Below are 21,312 nucleotides of genomic sequence, written 5' to 3' on the forward strand. Positions count from 1 at the left end.
ACTCAATGAACATTTAGCTCCATTACCCTCAGGTCGCAAGTACAAGGCTCTGAGGTGCAGAAGGGCCAGCTTTAGTATAAGCCTAATCCCCTCAGTCACCACCTTCCTCAATAACAGACCCTGCTAAGTTGCTGCCATTTATTCTCATGTCACCGAACAAACTCCATTTGTGGATGAGAAAATTAAAAATTAAAATCTAAAGCTATGCTTTGAAGATCTGAAAATATTGGTGATGATTCAAACCAAATTGTGTAATTCGTTATTATGGATTTTTCACTTGTTAGTATTTAAAGTTGTTTATTTCTACTCTGTGGTTGTTTTTATTTGGGATGAACCTTATTATTAGGCATTAGGATATCTTAAGGTATTTGAAAATAAGTGGTTTCCCTTTGTTTACCATCATGTTGTTTGTCTTAAACTGTGGTGATATGGTTTCAAGCAGACCAATCAGCTTTAAGGTCCAATCACAAACAGGACCAGGTTGATTTCTGGTTCACCTGAGGACGGACCAGTACTGAGACATGAAATAAGGCTGCTGAGATGGACCCTCTCTGTCTGTGTGTCCTCACAGTTTCCCAGCATGCCTCAGCTGTGGACATGTATGAGGGGGACCACTTCCTGCTTCCCTGTGAGTTTCCCACTTTTGACGTAGACGACCCCACAGTGGTGTGGAGCCGCTACGATCTCAGTCCTTCAACCGTCCACCAGCGTCAGCAGGAAGGTGATGACCTTAAAAACCAAAACCAGCTCTACAGAGACCGAACATCGATGAGGACTGACGCTCTGAAAACTGGAGACCTCAGTCTGAACCTGACAAAACTGCAACTGTCAGATAGTGGAACCTACACCTGCTCCGTCACATCAGCAATATGGGGAGAAAAGAGAGTGACAGAGGTCCAGCTGCAGGTCAAAGACAGAGGTTAGAGATATTGATTCAGGTCAAAAATCAGTACTGTATATATGTAGACCACAGTTCAATTGTTCTTTATGTTCTACACAGAAAGTTTTCCATCCTGGGCCAAAGCTCTCCTGATTCTCCTGGTTCTCCTGGTTCTTCTTCTTTTTACTGGGGGTCTTTTAGTACATTTTCGTCAGTACTTCATGTCAGGTACGTCACTACTACTACATTACCCATAATGCTGACGGTTACCATCTTTCCTCTTGTTGCTCCTTGACTGTGAAGACAGACTGAGAGTGAGGAACCAATCAGAACAACACTGAGAATGAATCAGTGATCATTAGTTCCTGATGACTGTAGAGAAGGAACTGATCCGTTTCTGTCTTTATCTCTGTTTGTTGGAGAAAAACTTTTTCTCAGTAAAATCTCAGTAGTTCAAAGTTCATTTGTGAGGATGAGGATTTATTGGAGTTGACTAGTTCTTAGTTTAGTGTGAGGCAGCAGCTGGTTCAGAGTTCATCTTGATGGACTCGTTAACAAAGTGGTCCGTTTGTAGATGAACAGAGATCTAAGAACTCATCAGAATGTTTCCTAGAGAATCTCAGAGTCTGTTCTCAGGTAACTTCTAGTTACTGACTGATTCTTTCATTGGATTAGTTCCTGACTCACTGCTCAGTGAGGTCTGGGATTATAAGAGAAGGACGGGACAGTGAGGTCCTGATACCATCAGTGCTGCTGTCTGTCCAGATGATGTTGTGGTTTGTTGTCCTCTCAGTCTACCAGGTGGAGGTGGATTCAGGGGTGGAGTCTGTCCTGCTGCCCTGTAAAACCACAGTTTGTCTGCCCAACGCCATCAAAGTGGAGTGGACGGACAGAGACAGAACAGTCCATGTGTGTCAGAACGGCTCTGATCAGCCTGAAGAACAAAACCAGTCTTATAGAGGTCGAACAGAGATGAAGAGAAACCTGCTGAAACCTGGAGACCTCAGTCTGACCCTGAAATACCCCACAGACAAAGACTCAGGAACCTTCACCTGCACCGTCTACAACAGGGAGGGAAACATCCTGATGAAGAAACAAGTGGAGCTCCAGGTCAAAGGTCAGTCTCTTTGCTAAGCTAAAAACCAAACATGACTCTGACATGAAGATGCTGGAAACACAGGAAGTCATTTATCATCTAGATTCAACACAAGAGATCAAACTTTGTGTTTTTCAGTCAATCAGTAACTAAGAACCAGTTTAGTCCAGTCATGGTGCTGCTTCAGACCAGTCCACTGTCTGTCCACATTTATTAAAGACCAGCTTCTGTAGAACTCATTCAGTCCTGATCTTAATGAGCTTTAACTTGATCCTACATCCATGATCCAATCAAATCTGAGAACCCACCTACTCACATACACCACATCAAAGTGCTGCTGTTGAGGCGAGCTTCCTCTGAGCTCCAGCCTCCACAAAGACTCAGGTCTATTAGTACTGTGAAGAAATCCACTTTATTCTACTGTGAAGTCCAAATGATGTAGTGACTCTAAAGAAAGAGAACAAATGATGTGTGAGGGAACATTTCTAAACCAAAGGCTCAGCATGTTGTTAGTGAGGGACTTGTTGCTTCATCATTCAACTCTGCTTCTTTAGACTTTAGTAAAGATCCTCCTCACTAGTTTTTCATATTTAATAAATCAAACTAATCTGCTGGGAAACAGAAATATGTGATAGTTTCATATGTCAGTTTCAGTCAGAAGGAAATATCTGGATTAAGGATTTAGCAAATAGGTACAAAGCTGCTACCTTCATGTGCTATTGGAAAATCAAACTCTGATATTAAAATAACAAGATGTGGTTTATTTGACACTGGTTTCCCTGTAAAATCCACTGATTTATAGAATGATTTAATTGGATTAAGTTTCACTAAAACTCACAACATGTTTTGTTCTGGAGATTTTTTCTTTGTTCTGGTCGTCTTTGAATTATTTCATGCTCATTTAATAACGTCAGTTTATGAGATGTTTTTCTCTTTATTAGTCTCATAACAAACATGAACCAATATTTAAAACACAGGGATTCTTAACATCACTCTCTTAAATAAACCTTCAGAGTTTCCACATTTCTTTTGCTCTGTTGTCCTCTCAGTCCAACAGGTAGTGGTGGATTCAGGGGTGGAGTCTGTCCTGTTGCCCTGTAAAACCACAGTTTGTCTGCCTGAAGACGTCAAAGTGGAGTGGAGGAACAGTTTGAACTGGAAGGTCCATGTGTATCAGAACGGCTCTGATCAGCCTGAAGAACAGGGCAGGTTTTACAGAGGTCGAACAGAGATGAAGAGAAACCTGCTGAAACCTGGAGACCTCAGTCTGACCCTGAAATACCCCACAGATGAAGACATAAGAACCTTCACCTGCACCGTCTACAACAGGGAGGGAAACATCCTGATGAAGAAACAAGTGGAGCTGAAGGTCAGAGGTCAGTAAAAAGTTTTTATGTCAAGCACAGTGGTAAGACAAATTATTATTATTGTTTTAAATGTTCATTTATTGGTTTGTTAATTTTATTATTCATATATCTAAAAACATTATATCTAACGATTATTTTTTTATTGCTTTTAGTGATTAACTCAATTTATAATGATACAGTCACTTTGTTGTTAATATTAACATATTTATATGGATTTATATAAATGTATTTATTTGTGAATATTAGTGAGAGAAATGTGGAAGTGAGCTGAGTGAATCCTGTGAACATGGAACAGTCGGAGCATTTCCAGAATCCTATCTACGCATTTAATGTTAGTGGATGAATGAGTTCCTGTTGGAACAGCTTGTAGCTGCTATTGTTGATTCACACAGTGAATTTTTGGGGACACAGCACGTCATCAGTCTGTGTCTGAAAGCACAACCACAAAGACCAACTTAATCCAGACCAACACAAGACCAAGTCCTAAGGGTTTCAGAGCAACATTTCCATTTGGAGAGTTGTGCTGTTTGGAAAAAGCTGCATCAGATCCGGATCAGCTGGAAGAACAAAGATCAGTTTGAGAGATGAAGGACTGACGTTTGGATCCCATCGGATTCTCCAACACAGAAAAAGTCAACTATCAATATATAGTGATCATCAAAGGATTTCTTGAATCCTCCATTCAAGATCCTGTCAGTTCAGGATCATGGCAGCTATTGAACATGAAGTCCTGGTCTTTGGACCAATCCGTTCTTTCCGGTCCACAGAGATCAGACATGAAAACATCAAATCCATCACCAATATTGATCCTCCACAACATTTCAGATTTTGATTCTGACACAACATTCACCAATGTGTGTATGCCCTTTTTCTCTCACTGTACAATGGACCAAAAATGAAAAACTCAAATGAAAAACCTGACTGTAAAAAATCAATCTGCTCCCACAGTTTGTTGATTGCCTCAACTTTTCAGTCAGGGACAATGAACAAACAAATTAACTAAGGTCTCTGTCTCTGAGCAAAATGGGCACGTCGGTATGGCCTGGATCCATGTGTTTAATATGTGTGTTTGTAGCTACTGCCCCATGTATGATCCTCTGTTAGCGGTCAGCTGTCCACTAGTCAATAGACAGCTTATAAAACTCCACCAGCAAACATTTCAGGACTTGCCTGGGTCCAAAGACTCAGGCCACCTTCAGATTTTTACTCCTGTTAGTGATGAAAAGACTTTGACACAAAGAAAATGCTGCTTTTTATGACATAACTGAGAAAACCAAGCTGTGGTGCTGAAAAAGACAGAGGTCCATCCTCTTATTTTATTGCTTTAACAGCAGGGGCAGCAGTCAAAGATGGAAAGACATCATCCATCATCATTCCACAGGTCCATAAGATTACTATTCTTCAGGTTTTGTCCCAGAGTCTCAGGAATAGATGTTCACACCTCCTCAACAATCCTGGACAGTAGTCTAGAAGACTCAGTATATGTGTGACGAGCATAAAGAAGACAAATGGACGGGTAGACTTAGTGGAGGCAAGAGATTGAACCCGAAATGGAGAATTTAATATAAACCTCCCTTCATAAAAAGCACAGCTGACCTCCAGTGAAGGATTTTACATGGTGCAGTCACTAAAAAAGCTTTAGTGGTGTTTTCTGGTCTTTCGGCCTTCAACAACTGCCAAGCCTGAGGTATAAAAAGGAGTTCAACATATACTTCAGCAAGTCTCAGCAGGAAGAGATGTTTAACATATCCCAGTTGACCAACTCTTAGAAAATCAGTGGTTTCCTGCCACCTCAGTCTGTGATGATACAGCAGCTTTTGTGCTGTTTTTAACCTAAAAGCCATCATTCTAGCTGATATGACCATCAGGCCATGTCCTCCCTCCTGTACCGGTAGGTACAAAGCATCAGCACTAGTCAGTATCCAGTGCTTTCCAGACCAAAAAAGTCTCTGAGAGTCCTCTAGATTTCTTCACTTGGTGGAGTTACAACAGCAATGTGGTGCCACGGTGTTGAGGCAGCCAAGTTAATAACCACCAGGACTCACCCCCTGTAGGACAGCTGGGGAAGCAGCCATTTCTAGTGAGGCAACTTAGCACACAGTTTTGCCTTTAATAGTCTTTTGTCCCTAAGAAAAAACTGTTGTGGTTTGTTGTCCTCTCAGACTGTCAGGTGGAGGTGGAGGAGGGAGTGGAGTCAGTCCAGCTGCCCTTCAGGACCGCAGGGGACCTGCCTGAGGATGTTAAAGTGGAGTGGGGACGATATGAACCTGAATACATGACAGTCCACAAATATCTGAACGGCTCTGACCAGCCTGAAGAACAGAACCAGTTTTACAGAGACAGAACAGAGATGAAGAGAAACCTGCTGGAAACTGGAGACCTCAGTCTGACCTTGAAGAACCCAAAAGTCAGAGACACGGGAAGATACGTATGTAGAGTTGACAACAGGGAGGAAAACACCTACCTACTGCTGAGAAAGAAAACTGTGCTGCTTCAGGTCAAAGGTCAGTGTGATGTCACATGTCTCTCTCTCTACCCATCTCTCTCTCTAACTGTCTCTCTCTCTAACTGTCTCCCTCTCTAACTGCCTCTCTCTCCTCTACAGACAGAATTCAGGACACAGATCAAACAGCGGACATCAGGAACAGAAGCAGCTCCACTGATCCAACTCCTCTGATAGCTGATCAATCAGTTTGATCGATCTGTCGATCAATCTTTGATGGATCAGAGACAAACTGGAAGTGAAGGAGCTGATGGACGATGAATGAAGACAGGAGGACGCCTTGTCTTCTTCTTCTTCACTCGGACTCCTCCTGACTCTCACAGAGTCTACACACTCACTATTGATCCCTATTGATCATTGCTGATCAGTGATGTCACAGTGTGATGTCACATGTTGATCAGCTCTGTGATCTGGACTCCAACATGCTGCATTGATCAAACTGACTGTGTTGAAGTGAATGTGAAACTTCTCTCTACAAAGTCAGAGCAGTTTTCATTTCATGCTAAAATTCATCAGAAAAGTCTTCACAAGATAAAACTACAAATGTTTTTTTTGTGTGTGACGTGTGATGTGAGAGTTTTCATTATTTTTAATTACTTCAGGTGTAATGAGGAGGTATTGTGTGATTTCTTTCCAACACATCACTCAGCAGGACATTGAAACTCCGCCCCCTGCTGTTCAACATCAACATCTGCAGTAAAACTGCTGCAGAGAAAAACTTTATTGATATTATTTTATTTACAGGATATTGATGCTTTTTACCAACTGGTTACATAAAGATAAAATCAGATCATTGTGTTTCAGTAAGACAGAATAAGTCTATTTGATGGTCAATTATCAAATCATTTACTAACAGGGATTTAGACGAGAGAGATCTGATATTTAAAAGTCCACATTTGATTGTTTTCTTTTTATTTTGTTCTGAGAGAGGAGTTGTCTTTATTTTTATTAGGTTCTTATGAATCACTCCTCTTGTTGGTTTTTGATATAAATAATTTAGATACTCGGGGAGCAGACACTGTCTCTATGGTAGTTTTTGGGGGGTGACGGCTGTGAGGAAGCTGCAGAGAGGTGTGTAAGACTGCGTCTCTGCGTCCTGGGCTCCACTCTGACATGTCAGGGTTTAGGTCGTCTAATAAACTCTGTCATATTTCTAGAGAGCTGAGACGAACCATCTAAAGTGGGATGGATGCCGTCTCTACTAATCAGCCCAGGTTTTCTCCAAAACGTTTTCCAATTGTCTATGTAGCCCACGTTGTTAGCAGGACACCACTTAGACAGCCAGCGGTTAAATGACGACATGTGGCTAAACACAGGACCAGGCTGGTTAGCTTGGTGAACTCGCTGGATCCATTTCTCTGGTGGTAGAATGAGGCTGTGTAGCCACAGACAGGTCCTAGTGGTTCTGCTGAGAGCTGATCCCTGTCTGCCACAACGTTCAAACACCTGGGGTCGTATTCACAAAGCTCCGTAATCCTCTAGTGATCGTTTCTCCTGGTGATGAAATTCTAAGAAAATGATTTTTATTTCTACTAAACTATGAGAACAACATGAACCAGAGCAGCAGTGCTGACTTGTCTCTGTTAGAACCTTCTATCAGCAGTGATCAGACAAACTACTGCAGAACTTCCACAGCTTCATACTGTGACCAACATGTTCCTCATTTATTTCACTGGAAGTACTTAGTACTTCGACTTGAGTACACACTTTCCAGTGTTACTTCTACTTGTAGTGGAGTACTGTTTGAGGAAGGTACTTGCTCGTGATTATTGAATTTGTTTCCAAATATTGGTAAAATTAGGAGCATTCTGTCTCAAAGTGATGCTGAGAAACCAAAACCGGTCTCTACTGAAGACTCTCTACCATTCATGTACATTTTCAGACTTGGTCGCTCACTATGATCTACACAGTTTTTCAGTATCTTCAGGACCCAAAGGAGGATCATATCATGAACACTAACTTTCTGTGACTGTGACCAAGGGGCCGCAGTAGTCGATACAAATAAAAACACAACATCTCTGAGAAACTAGACCATACTTCCTGCTGTAGGAAAATCTCTCAGTTATGAATTTAATCATTCATGAATCAGAACATTTATTCTTCAATGTAGCTGCTAAATTCAGATAATAACACTAATGCAGAATTCCTCTTGGTGAACTGCCGTCTGTTCACTTGTTCTGTCCTGTGGGGACCGGCACTGAGTGCTCTCTAAATGGGAATGGTCCACACTCCCAGCTGCACCTGAACACCTCCTGTGTCGACTCAGCTGCTGCTGTGGCTCTGCTCAGGTGCTGGTCCCACTGAGCCGTCTGTGTTAGCAGCACGTTAGCGGCTCCAATCATAGATTCAATAATACGTCTGGTTCTGATCATCGTGGACTAATTTCACACAGTGGTAAGACAGTTGAGGTCAGCTGACATTTGTTCATTCTCACCAAAGCTCTGTGATCAGAACCTCCCTCTCCTCTCCACCCAGTTAGTACTCTCCTTCCCCAGATGTCTTCAGGGTCCCACTGTAAAACATAGTCCTGGTACCAGACATCTGGACACTTGTATTAGTGGTGAGTCCTGCAGAGTAGAACCAGCTGTCAGAAGAACACCACAGAATCCACGTCCAGCTGTTCTATAATGTTTTCCTTCACCACTGCTTCATTTGCTGTTTCACTTATTAGTTCAACTCATGATCCACCAATAGAATTGAAGAACTGATGAGTTCTAATGAGGAAAGTTGGAGATTTGATCTTGACAGGTAAGAGACGTTTGATTGTCACAACAGGTGGTTTGACTTTGGCGACATCTGCTGGAGAAATGTGTTTTAAATGAGATCAAATGTGATTGAATGTTATTTCTATAGAAGACAATTGTGTTGATCCAAGTTCTCCTGTGACTTAGATGAAGGAAGTTGTGATTGTGTGGAAATAAATCAAATGAAACAATTGTAAATCTTCTCTCCATTATTTTCTATTTGTGGACATGTCCTTGTTATTTCTGTCCATGTGTTAAACTTCTGGGGATGACTTTGACATTTTAGTAGAATAAAAACAACAACTGTAAAGTTTATTAGTCTACATTCAGGAACGGGGAGTGTTTGTGTGACTGGGACTAGAGATGAAGTTTAGTTTCATTTTTATTACATTTATTTTATTGACACTGAGTGTGTGTGCGCAGCCACACCTTCAAGTCTTCACTATAAAAATATATAATTACTGTAAACAAACCACCTCCACCTACTCTAAATTTAACTCTGTCAACAGGTGGAAAAAAAAAACTGGATGAACAACTTGCTGCTTGTTGAACCAGAAAGAGAAGAAGACCAGATGAAAAACAGATGAACAACAACAAGATGAGAATCGAGGTCTACTTATAGAAGAGATCATACTAAGTAGTAGTAATAGTAGTAGTAGTACTTCATAGAAATAACAGTGAGGACCAAACGGTTGTTTGTCCACTTCCATAAAAGTGAAGCAGACAGCTGCTTATAGGAGGTTTTTTGTGAATCAGTCTAATATCTACAAGACTGCAGACGTGGTAGAAGTAAACAAACCCAAAACTCAAGTCACAGTATGAAAACCTTACAGAGTACCTCACTAAATTAGAAGTACGACTTCAAATTATTTAATTCTATTACTGACATAAGAAGAACAACAGTACAAGTACTCAAGCATTATTTCAATATGTCATCATAAAACATTTTATGATATGTTTGTCTTTTATAAAGATTGTGCTACTACACATCTTCAGTGAAGTCAGAGGTGCCTCAGGTCTGTCTGGACACAGCTGATGACCATTCTGCACTGCTGTGTGTTTGTGTTTATAACCTGAAGATCTTCTTCTAAAACTCTAGACACTTCTGTGATTGTTTGTCTGCTGTCAGATAGGATTAAACTCCTGACAAATGTCCTGTTACTTGTCATCTAACAATGTACAGTGTTAATTTATGCAGAACACAAATAAGTGTTTTACACAAATAGATAGATATACACATGATGTCAGAGTGAACGTCAGTGTTGTTGTCAGTGCTGAATGTGGAGAGTTGTAGTTACTGACAGTGATGGTGAAGGACGTCGTCAGCGTCAGTTAAATTAATGTAATAAAAATTAAACTTCAAGTGAAGAACAAATCTCCTTTTTTCCACAGACAGAAGAGAAGCTGCAGAGGGATGAAGTTCATGGGGAAAAGCTGAGTAAGTGGAGCTCTTGATTGGTTTGATTCATCTTCATTAAATGAACCTGGTTTTGTCCTGTTAGTGGAAAATGTTGTAGCTGGAGAAACTAGTTGATTGTGAATGTTTTCTAGTTTAAATCATGAGCTGGTTTGAAACAGTCGTCGTTTCAAACCCAAATATCATCTTGTAAACTTCAGACCAGTAAAGATGACGTCTATTCAACACAGTCAGATTTTCAGTGATTACTCATCGAACTAGTATCTTCAGTCTGAAGAAGATACTTGATGAGTAGTGAAACGTTTCTGCTTTAACAGTTTATGTCCTGCTTCAGCAGTCTGTCTCTTATTGTGAAAATCTGCTCCTGTTTCCTCCTTCCTACCTGTCCTACGTCATTCCAGGTAACAGCTCACCTGTGTCAGAGTCTTTTCTCGGAGAGTCGTCTTCTTCTCCACTTTGTCTGAATCTCCTGTAAGTTTGCTTTGTTTGATTCTTTCTCTTTGGTTCCGTTCATTGAACTAATGAAGACTAAAGTTCACTAATAGGAGGTTTCACTACGGTACCGATCCAGGACCGTGGTTCCACCTCGTCTCTCTTCCTGGTTCACTTTATTTATTTCTTTAATGGACATAGAGTTAGTGGATGGTCTCTAGTTGAACACAGAGTCGTTGTTACTGTGGAGCTCCACTTACTGAGGACTGAAGGCAGCTTTTCCTGCCTCCATCAGCCTGTGGAGGAGGCGGAGATGAGCCGCTGCTCTCCCGCTGTCTGAGCCACTAAATGCGGTCTGAGCTCGGCCGGACAGCCGCTGGAGAACAGCTCCGACTTTCTCTGTCAGTAGATCCTCACTACAGGACTCATGGGCTTAAATAATGTTCATATAGAATAGAAGAAGAAATAAAAGACAGTGTGAAGGGGGTTCAAACAGTGGATGGGGTTGTTTTTGTTTTTTTTTTTTTTTTGGGGGGGGGGGGGGGGGGGTTGTAGAAAAAGACTCAGTCCTTCCTCAGAACAACACAGAGCTGGTTCATTTCTGGCTCTTCACCAGAAACTATGTATCAACACAACAGTGTTTTATTATTATTAAAAGTCGTGGGAGCAGCTGGTGTAAAAGTCCTGTAAACTGCTCCTTCACCACCGTCCACAACAAACTTTAACTAGGTTTCATTTCTCAGTGTAACTGAAGCTTCATTCATTCACAAAATAAGTTAAATCTTCATTAAATCCAACAAACATGTTAGTTTTATGATCTTATGGTGCTCTGTTAATTATGTTTAATAGATGTTTGACTAAATATGTGAGATCCAGTGTAACAGATAATAATTATTTATCATGTACAGTCACTGTGTGATAAGAAATACGGTAACAAGTCATAAACCTACTACACTGATACCGTATCTACATTCACACTGTAGAGTGGGGACGAGGCAGAACAGGAAACTGCAGGTTGGACTTTTGATCCTGGTTCAGGGTTCAGAACAGAACATGACTGACGCAGCACCAACCACAGAGTACTGCAGCCACACCACAGCTAGAAACACTGACGCTCTGAAGTACGACTTCTGTACTGTGGGTTTTCGTCTCACTGGTTCAGGTAAAATTAAGTTTGGTCTAAAGTTCAATGAGGAAGATCTTTTACACTCACTCTCTGCTGGAACTCCAACTAAATCTATTCCATCATTTCTGCTTTCCAATAACTTTTTATTGACGCTCTGCTGATCTCTCCTCATTGAACTGAAGCTGAGACTAGAAGGATTTCCTGTTGTAGTGTGATGTGCTGCTGAGTTCCAGGGTCAAACTGTTCCTCTGTTTTGAGTTAAATGTTCAAATTTCAGATGTGTCTTCTGAGGAAATTCTGATTTAAAGGGTTAATACACACAAAAAGGAGCTTTAGTGGAGCTTGGTTCTTCATTCAAAACAAGAATCAGTAAAAAGAAAAAGGGGTCAGTCTTGAAGTGGTTCTACAGACCAGTCTTCAGGAAAAACATGGAGCTGACAAAAGTCCTCACAGTTAGGTTGTTTTTTACTAAATCCTGACTTCAGCAGAAGTTCCCTGGTTCACTCAGTCCAGTGAACCAAGAACTGGTTCAGTAGCTGACGGATTTAAATGTTCACTAAACCTCAGCTGTTCTATGAGTCAACACCACAACTACCAGAGTTTTTATTTCAAGTACATTTTACAGAAGGTACTTAGTACTTCACCCGAGGAAACAATGCACAGTGATACTTGTACTTGTACTTGAACCCTTCAGGATCAGTTTTCTGTTTTCTGAGGGAACCAAGTTCACTTACTCTGAGGTTCTGTTAACTTTAACAGTGTGTTTGTGCGATTGGAGTCAAAGTCCAGGTTTATTGCTTCAGTTTATGACTTTTTACTGCTTCTCTCTCAGTCTCCCAGTGCATGCTGGGAGTGGAGGACGCTCAGAGTGTCTGCGTTTCAGGGTGAGTATGTTTTCTGTCTCTTTCTGTTGTTGGTTCTCTCTCCTGTGTGGAAACCTGTAGTCTGACTGTCAGACAGATGCTCAGTTATCAAAGTGTTCAGTCTGAATCTAGAAACAACAACGGTGTCGTCGTTTAGTCTGAACACTGTCGATAAAGTCGGTGTCGTTGTTGAACCAGGTGATTCAGGAAACCTTTGTCCAGGTGGAACCGCTGGTTAATCCGGACAAAGGTGGTTTAGTCCAAAGTCCCTCAGTTTATTAGAGAGACACAGACAGTGAATGATTTCTATGGAGCTGTGATGATTCTTTTCATTATTGATCAATCTGATGATTCTTTTCCTGCTTCATCCATCAACTGTTTGTTCTGTTCAGAACCAGAATCAAGTGAGAAAGTGGAACCTTCACTGAGTTGGTTTTGTCCAGTCAATAGTCTGAACCCGAAATGATTCAGTTTAGTGTCATTTCAAAGAAGGAAAAGCTGCAGATCCTGAACTTGAAGAAGGTGGAACCATTAAATGTTTGAAGTTTCTATGAAAACTGACTGAAACCACTTCAACTCAGTGATCAAAGGATTCATCAATTCAACGTTTCTGATTTTAAACTTCATCGTATTTTATAAACTGTTGGTCAAATCTTCATGTGTAAAGTAACTAGTAACTGTTTATGTCCCTGTATAAATATAGAGCAGTAAAAGATACAGTACTTCTATCTGAAAAGTAAAGTACAAATTTAAAGTATCATGAAATGGAAATATTAGTAAAATACATGACAGTACTTGAGTAAATGTACTTAGTTCCTTTCCAGCACTGCTTCTTCTTCTCTTTCGGCTTTTCCCATCAGGGGTCGCCACAGCGAATCATCCTTTTCCACCTCACTCTATCATGAACATCTTCTACCCTAACACTAGCCAACCTCATGTCATCTGTTATAACATCCATATATCTCCTCTTTGGTCGTCCTCTTGTCCTCCTGCCTGGCAGCTCCATCTCCAACATCCTTCTACCAATATACTCACTATCCCTCCTCTGAACATGTCCGAACCATCTCAGTCTGGCCTCTCTGACTTTGTCGCTAACACAGACAACGTGAGCCGTCCCTCTGATGTACTCGTTCCTTATTCTGTCTAACCTGGTCCCTCCTAAGGAGAACCTCAACATCTTCATTTCTGCTACCTCCATCTCAGCCTCTTGTCTCTGTATCACTGCTACCGTCTCTAACCCATAGAGCAGAGCTGGTCTCACCACTGTCTTGTACACCTTTCCTTTGAGTCTTGCTGACACTCTTCTGTCACACAACACTCCTGACACTTTCCTCCACCCGCTCCAACCTGCCTGCACTCGCCTCTTCACCTCTTTTCCACACTCTCCATCACACTGAACTGTTGAACCCAAGTACTTAAACTCCTGCACCTTCTTCACCTCAGCCCCCTGTAACCTAACATTTCTACCTTGATCCCTCTCGTTCAGACACATGTATTCTGTCTTACTACGACTGACCTTCATGCCTCTTCTTTCCAGAGCAAACCTCCACCTTTCCAGCTGTTCCTCCACCTGCTCTCTACTCTCACTGCAAATCACAATGTCATCCGCAAACATCATTGTCCAGGGAGATTCCTGTCTGACCTCATCTGTCAGCCTGTCCATCAACATAGCAAACAAGAAGGGACTCAAAGCTGATCTTTGGTGTAGTCCCACCTCCACCTTGAACTCCTCTGTCTGACCTACAGCACATCTCACCACCGTCATACTTCTCTCATACATGTCCTGAACTAGTCTGACGTACTTCTCTGCCACTCCCGACGACCTCATACAGTACCACAGCTCCTCCCTCGGCACCCTGTCATACGCCTTCTCTAAATCTACAAAGACACAATGCAGCTCCTTCTGACCATCTCTGTACTTTTCCATCAATATTCTCAAAGCAAAAACAGCATCAGTGGTGCTCTTACGGGGCATGAAACCATACTGCTGCTCACAAATCTCCACCTTCTTTCTAAGCCTGGCTTCCACTACTCTTTCCCACAGCTTCATTGTGTGGCTCATCAACTTTATTCCTCTATAGTTGCTGCAGTTCTGCGTGTCACCCTTGTTCTTAAAGATCGGAACCAGAACACTTCTCCTCCATTCCTCAGGCATCTTCTCACTCTCTAGAATCCTATTGAACAAACTGGTTAGAAACTCCACTGCTGTCTCTCCTAAGCACTTCCACACCTCCACAGGTATGTCATCAGGACCAACACCCTTTCCACTCTTCATCCTTTTCAAAGCCTTCCTAACCTCATCCTTTCCAATCTCTTCTATTTCCTGCTCCACAACATTCATATCTTCCTCCCTTCTTTCCCTGTCATTTTCCTCGTTCATCAGCTCCTCAAAATACTCCTTCCATCTTTTCTGCACACTCTCCTGGGTTGTTAGCACCTTTCCATCTCTGTCCTTAATCACCCTTATCTGTTGCACATCCTTCCCATCTCTATCTCTCTGTCTTTCTAGCCTGTACAAGTCCTTCTCTCCTTCCTTTGTGTCTAACCTGTCATACAGCTCATCGTAAGCTTTCTGTTTGGCCTTTGCCACCTCCCTCTTCACTCTACGCTGTGCTTCCTTGTACTCCTGTCCACTTGATCAGATGTGACATGTTGAACCTTATTTGTCTCTTTTAAAATGACCTCTGATTTGTTTCACAGATGGAGAATTCTGTAAAGGAGGAGCTACTGCACATGTTGGAGGATTTGGGAGAAGAGGAACTTAAAGATTTCCAGTGGTATCTGCAGAATGCAAAGTTACCAGATGGTTTACAAAACATCAAAAAGTCCAAACTGGAGAAAGCAGTGAGGCGAGAAACAGTGGATTTAATGGTCGAGATGTACAGTGATAAAGTTCTGGAGGTGAAGGAGGTGATTTTTCAGAAAATGAAGCATAACAAAGGTCAGTCACAGGAGCAGCCTGGTGGAGTCCGTCTGAGGAAGTGTAAGTGTGTTTTTAATGAGACTGATGAAAACAAAGCAGCAACATTCATCCATCTTCAAACTGTCACATCACTCATTCAAATCCCTGATGTCATGAGTCCTCATCAAACTGATGATAGATTAATAACTGCAGCTGGATTGTGTCTTGTTCTCTCCATCAGATTTCTGTCAACTCACCATCGACACAAACACAGTGAGCAAAGAACTACGACTGTCTGACAACAACAGGAAGGTGACATATGTGGAGGAGTATCAGTCATATCCTGATCATCCAGACAGGTTTGACTATTGGCCTCAGCTGCTGTGTAGTAATGGTCTGACTGGTCGCTGTTACTGGGAGGTCGAGTGGAGCGGAGGAGTTGATATATCAGTGAGTTACAGAGGAATCAGAAGGAGAGGAGCCAGTGAAGACTGTGAGTTTGGAAGGAGCGATCAGTCCTGGAGTCTGTTCTGCTCTGATGATGACGGCGGCGGTGATTGCGGCGAAGACGACAACGGCGACGGCGACGACGACGACGACAACGAAGACGACGATGATGATGATGATGATGATGATGATGATGATGATGATGGTTACTCTGTCTATCACAATAACATAAGAACATCCATCTCCTCCTCCGTCTCTAACAGAGTATCAGTGTATGTGGACTGTCCTGCTGGGACTCTGTCCTTCTACAGTGTCTCCTCTGACAAACTGATCCACCTCCACACCTTCAACACCACATTCACTGAACCTCTTTATCCTGGGTTTGGACTCTGGCCTGGTTCCTCAGTGTCTCTGTGTTCAGTGTAGTACTGAGAGTGTCGTCCTGTCAGAGAAACGTCGTCTCTGTTGAACAGATAGTTCAGTCTGTACATGTCTGTCTCTTTCACTCACACACACGTTTTCAGATTCATGGATTCAATCAGTTTCTTCTTGAACCAGTTCTAAATGATTCCTTGTAAACTTGTTTCTCTTCCAGTCCTTTAAAGATGAAGCTCTGATTATTCCAGGATCCAGATGTTGAGGACTTGTTCTGAAGTCTTTTTCTGTCTTTTCTCTCTCTCTCTTTTTGATCCACTGACATTATTAGACATCAGTGCTGCTGTTCATAGTGACGTCAGCACAAATGACCCAACAAGACCAAAGATTCAAGTCAAACACGTCCATGAATTTCATGAAGGAAAGTTTCCTAACTTTTGTTCTCCAATCATCTATATTTGGAGTTAAATGAGTCCAACTAAAGTCAGATCTCCTGAAATGGTGACGATTTGAAGTGACTTGACATTTTAGTGATACTGACCAGGAGTGGACTCACTGTTGTTGTGGACTGTATCTGTAAGTGCTGCTGGTTCATCTACAGCATATGTGTCCAACTCAAGATCCGCAGGCCACATCTGACCCGGCTTGTAATTGTAACATAATAAGGCACAGATCCCCTAATGCAGCGCTTCATCTGCCTTGCCGAACACTTCCCATGTTAATCAAATCTAGCTTATGATGCTGCAGGTTTTTGCCAAGGTAGCCCAGTGATGCCAAGTTATGTTAAACCAAGTCGGCACAACGGTGTTCCCAAATACGCATTTTGCTGATAAACTGAGCGCACTGCGCTTTGGTGACTTTGACGAACAAAAAAATTATTTTGCTTTGATGTGGAAATTGCACCTGTGCAGATTCAGACGGAGCTGATTAAGCTGCAGTGTAATGACTGAAGGCAAAGTACGACACTGCAGGGCTGCACAGTTTGTTCACTCCATTTCCACAGAAATGCCCCAGCTCCGTCTACATGCGGCTCGAACCTCACACCAAACATAAACTAACTTGCAAAATCCAAAGTGTCCAAGTGGAAGAAGAGTTTTTGTGTTGATGTTCAAGAAGCTGAGAATGAAACATGACAACACTGAAAACCTTCAAAAAATTGAAGGTCAGGGCAAGAACTTACCTTGGTTCAATCAATCATATAGTTACCAACATAATAAGCTAGTCAGCTAACAGAGATAACTCTTCTACTTGTTATCATTGACCTTTTCATAAATGTTGACTATGGTAAATGTTCTGTTTTAGTGTTTTAATACTGTGTTTAGTGCTGCCCTCAGATGTTTTTATGCAGATGTAGTAATTTATTCCACTATTACGCTTATAGATGACACACAGTTGTATTGCTCTATCGCACTCATGGACCATGCAACATGGCAGAGTTCTTTACAATGTTGTGTGTCTGATATAAAAATCTGGATGTCATTTGATGCAATTTAACTCAAATATTTTTTTTTTAATTGGGCCATGATTCTCTACTAATCTAACTAATATTGTTTACAGTGCTACACTTTACTGTTTAGAGAGTAACCAGGGGAGTCCAACAATCCCAAGGTAAAAGTCTGGCTGCAAAGGGGAGTGCATTACAACAGGGGACACTCGTCTCAAACCAGTGAAGAAACCAACAATACCTCTGGGACTTTAGGGACTTAGACACATCTCAGGTCACGCTATCATGGAAATAGAAGAGTCCACCTTGATATGGGTTGAAATTCACATAGTTGTCATGGTTTTGTTGATTGTTACATCCATATTGTGGCACGAGAATATAACTCCAAGAGAGCAGACTAATAGTACTGAAAAACAACATATAATGAAGAGAGTGATAGGACAGGAGAAAGCGTTAGTGATGACAGAATGCATAGACAGGAGGACATATGCTTCCTAGGTTGAATTTGTTCCATAGTTTACTGCTTAAGAAGCTACGTATCTAATTATGTTGCATGTGCAGCATCAAGACCATTCTTGGTCACCTCCCCCCTTCTGCCAGTGACCTGATGTTTCTAAAATGTATGCATGCAGGACTTGCTTCTTCTTTGGTATCTTTAGCAGTAGCAGGGGCTTTACTTGTGTTGTGTGGATGCTGCTGCATCCCATGTCTCATGTAGAGATGGCCTGGAGCTGTACATCTCCAGAATCCAGTTCATCTGCCCAATGTTCTTGATGCTTGTTGTTGTCTTATTGCCTCCTGTTCTTTTCTCTCTTCTGTGATCTGATGTGTAATGAACAATGATGTCCACACTGAAAGTGGAGAGAAGTGGTGTGGGACTGACGTAGTTACAAAGAAACACAGATCATCCTTATTTTACATTTATTTGTTTTTTATCCAGTTCTTCCATCTAATTACTTATTTGTTTTACATTTTTGTTGATGATGTTTTATTATGAACTCTTGATTGTAAATAAACAGGAGGAAAATGATAGAAAATGTGATTCTTATACATTACACAATGCAGCTGCTGTGTTCCTGTGTCACCATAAAAAGATCATGTCAGGAGTCTTAACTAACTGTTGGAAACAGATGAACTGTGTAACCTGCCCTGAATGTGCTTCACCCCCACATACTCCCTAGGAACATACCACCGTTCAATGAAACATATGTAAGTGAAACATGTTCATGTATCTTTGTCTTTCAAATGTTCTGTACTGATATTAAAGGCCTGTGGGAGATGGACTCTCTGAGCAGCAGCACTTGTATCTGAAGCTCATTGTGATTGTAACTACTGCTCCCTTGAAAGAATTAAAATGTTTTTACAGTTAGATTCTGGTCTCAGTGAACTCTGTCTGTTGTTTAAAGCACAAAGAGCGAAACCCACTTTAGGAAAAACCACATGGCTACTGTGTCAAAATAGAGGAAACTTTGGACTCATTTTGATTCATGCTAAAAGAAAAACAGGAGACTTTTTTAGTTTGGTTCTGTTTGTGTGTGATATTATAGAAACATCAAGAAACAGGACATTTTGATCTTATAACACCAAATAAGGTAAATGTTCTTTTTCCTGTTTCCACTTTTACTCAGTTCATCATGTTCCAGTTATTTTCTGAGTGACTCTTTGTTTAAATTATTTTCATGTGAATTAACTTTAGATTTTATTTGCAGGTCAAATGTGGACTTTGCTCCACAGAGCTGTCTGTACATAAACAGGATCAATGCTGAGACGTTACAGAGCACGACATGAAAATAAAGAAGCTGTAAATACTCCAGTGATGAACTCAGGTATGTTGAAATTCTCACTAAAACTTTAAAACCTTTACTTTATTATTAATAAGTTCATATCATGAAGTGGTTCCAACACAATGGAACAGCTCAGACCACATGCTGGAAGAATGAAGGACCAAAAGGAGCCAGTGTGGGAATCTGTGGCCTCTTTAAAAACAGATATCACTCCACTTACTGCTGAACACCATGAAATCAGAGGAGAAGCTCTCAGCGTGCTCGCTCCTTTCAATCCAGCTACAGTGGAGCTGTCTGAAGAAAAAAGAGTCTCTGGATCCAAGGTCATTCCCATGATCCAAATGCTGCAGCATGCACTTCAACGTAAAGCCTCAAATATAAGCACACAGACTGTAGCAGAACTCAGAGAGAAGCTCCTAAGAAGAGTCCCAGATACTCTGTGTGGTCTGGAATCAGTAAGTGTGATGACACCTGCAGCTGGAACAGGCCCCGCTTGGGAGGTCTGGAAACAACAGTCAAACCATGAGACAGGACACAGAGTCATATTATTGTGGTTCTATTCAGATGAATTAGAATTGATCCACTTCTCTTTCATTCAGTCAGCACTTTATTCTAAACAGGTGTTCTGCCTTTTATTAGGTTCAGAGTAATAATTAGAACAAGTTGTATTCCACATTTTGCGGTCTTTTACTTTGAAGGTGTGGTAAACAAGAAGTCAGCCATCTTGTAGTTTCTCTCAGCAAGCACTTGGACTTAAGTTCATCCGCTAACATCTGCCCTTTGTGTTCATGCTTTTGACATCATCATCTGTAAGTTGCTTCATTTTTACAAGAAGTACAATATTGAATCTTTATTTGTGTAAAGAAATTCATGAAAAATGGGTATTTGTTGATAATTAGATGTTTGAATGATCGTGGGTTAAGTGCCATACAATGACTACTCCATGTGCAATTCTTGTGTATGTGAGCTAATTTTAGCCATATTGTGACTGTTCTAAGGACAGGTTTATTTTCTGTTTTACAGTTTTTTACTCTGTTTTGGAGACATTATTGGAGCAATAAATTGGAGCTATGGACGCTACATCCTGACTCTGCACATGTTTCCAAAAGGAGTTAGGCTTACTGCTGAATTGTGTTAGATACACACAAGGAGAGCAGGACAGTAAAAAAAGATGATACGCAACTAGCTAACAACAACACGGCAGCTAGATAACCTCAAACATGGATGAACCATTTCAAGATGGAGCATCAGTAGGAAGTCGTAAAAGTGCCAGTTCGAGTAGATCATCCGTGAGTGCTGCAGCAGCAAAGGCCAGAGCTGTAGCAGAGGCTGCCCGTGCACGTGCAGCATTTGCAGAAAAAGAGAAAAGTATTAAAGTTGAAAAAGCTAAGCTTGAGGCCAATCTAGAAGTACTGAAGTATGAAAGAGAGGCTGCAGCCACTAACGCCCAAGCAGAAGCATTGGAAGCAGCAGCGGAGCTAGAGGATGAAGAGGTGCGTAGCAGGAAAAGTTATCCCAGGTCACTTCAAAATGCACATGACCGTGTTAGCGACTACATTCAAAACCAAAATGCTTGTTATCACAAACACCCTGAATCAGCCCACTTGCCAGAGCCATTGGAGCAGTCTATTGAGCCTCGCCGCAATCTTCCATCACCGCTTGTTTACAGGGGAAAAGAATATATTGTCAAAAACTCCTGGCATGTTCTACCAAAAAATGAGTACAGACCAGGTTCCCCACATGCTCACCAGATGGGAATCAGCTACAATCCATCTGTTCAACCCGCTACTCGAAGTCACTCCCGAATCAGCAAAGAATCTGAGCCCAACAGTCCTAATCCCAGGGGAGATTCACCAAAGTACATGGATACGGTTCACACAAGTGTTCCAGAGTCTTCAGCCTTTATGGACATGGCAAAATATCTAGCACGAA

General features: G+C 41.5%; 1 protein-coding gene and 1 long non-coding RNA gene across 2 annotated transcripts in view; both read left to right on the forward strand.

The window, feature by feature from the left end:
• Positions 1 to 21,312, forward strand: part of LOC113155808 (NACHT, LRR and PYD domains-containing protein 12-like) — a gene marked incomplete at its 3' end in the record, with an annotated part of 144,181 nt that overhangs the window by 14,026 nt on the left and 108,843 nt on the right. Inside the window, 3 exon segments of the mRNA XM_033326757.1 lie at positions 572 to 919; positions 1,001 to 1,108; positions 1,674 to 1,997. Coding sequence (XP_033182648.1) covers positions 572 to 919; positions 1,001 to 1,108; positions 1,674 to 1,997 — 780 coding nt within the window.
• On the forward strand, positions 14,624 to 15,610 carry LOC117153080. The gene is made up of 3 exons (XR_004463509.1): positions 14,624 to 14,666; positions 15,129 to 15,411; positions 15,572 to 15,610. It is a non-coding gene; the product is annotated as an uncharacterized LOC117153080 (long non-coding RNA).

This window comes from Anabas testudineus, chromosome 18, assembly GCF_900324465.2.
Source record: "Anabas testudineus chromosome 18, fAnaTes1.2, whole genome shotgun sequence".
Classification (NCBI taxonomy): Eukaryota; Metazoa; Chordata; class Actinopteri; order Anabantiformes; family Anabantidae; genus Anabas; species Anabas testudineus.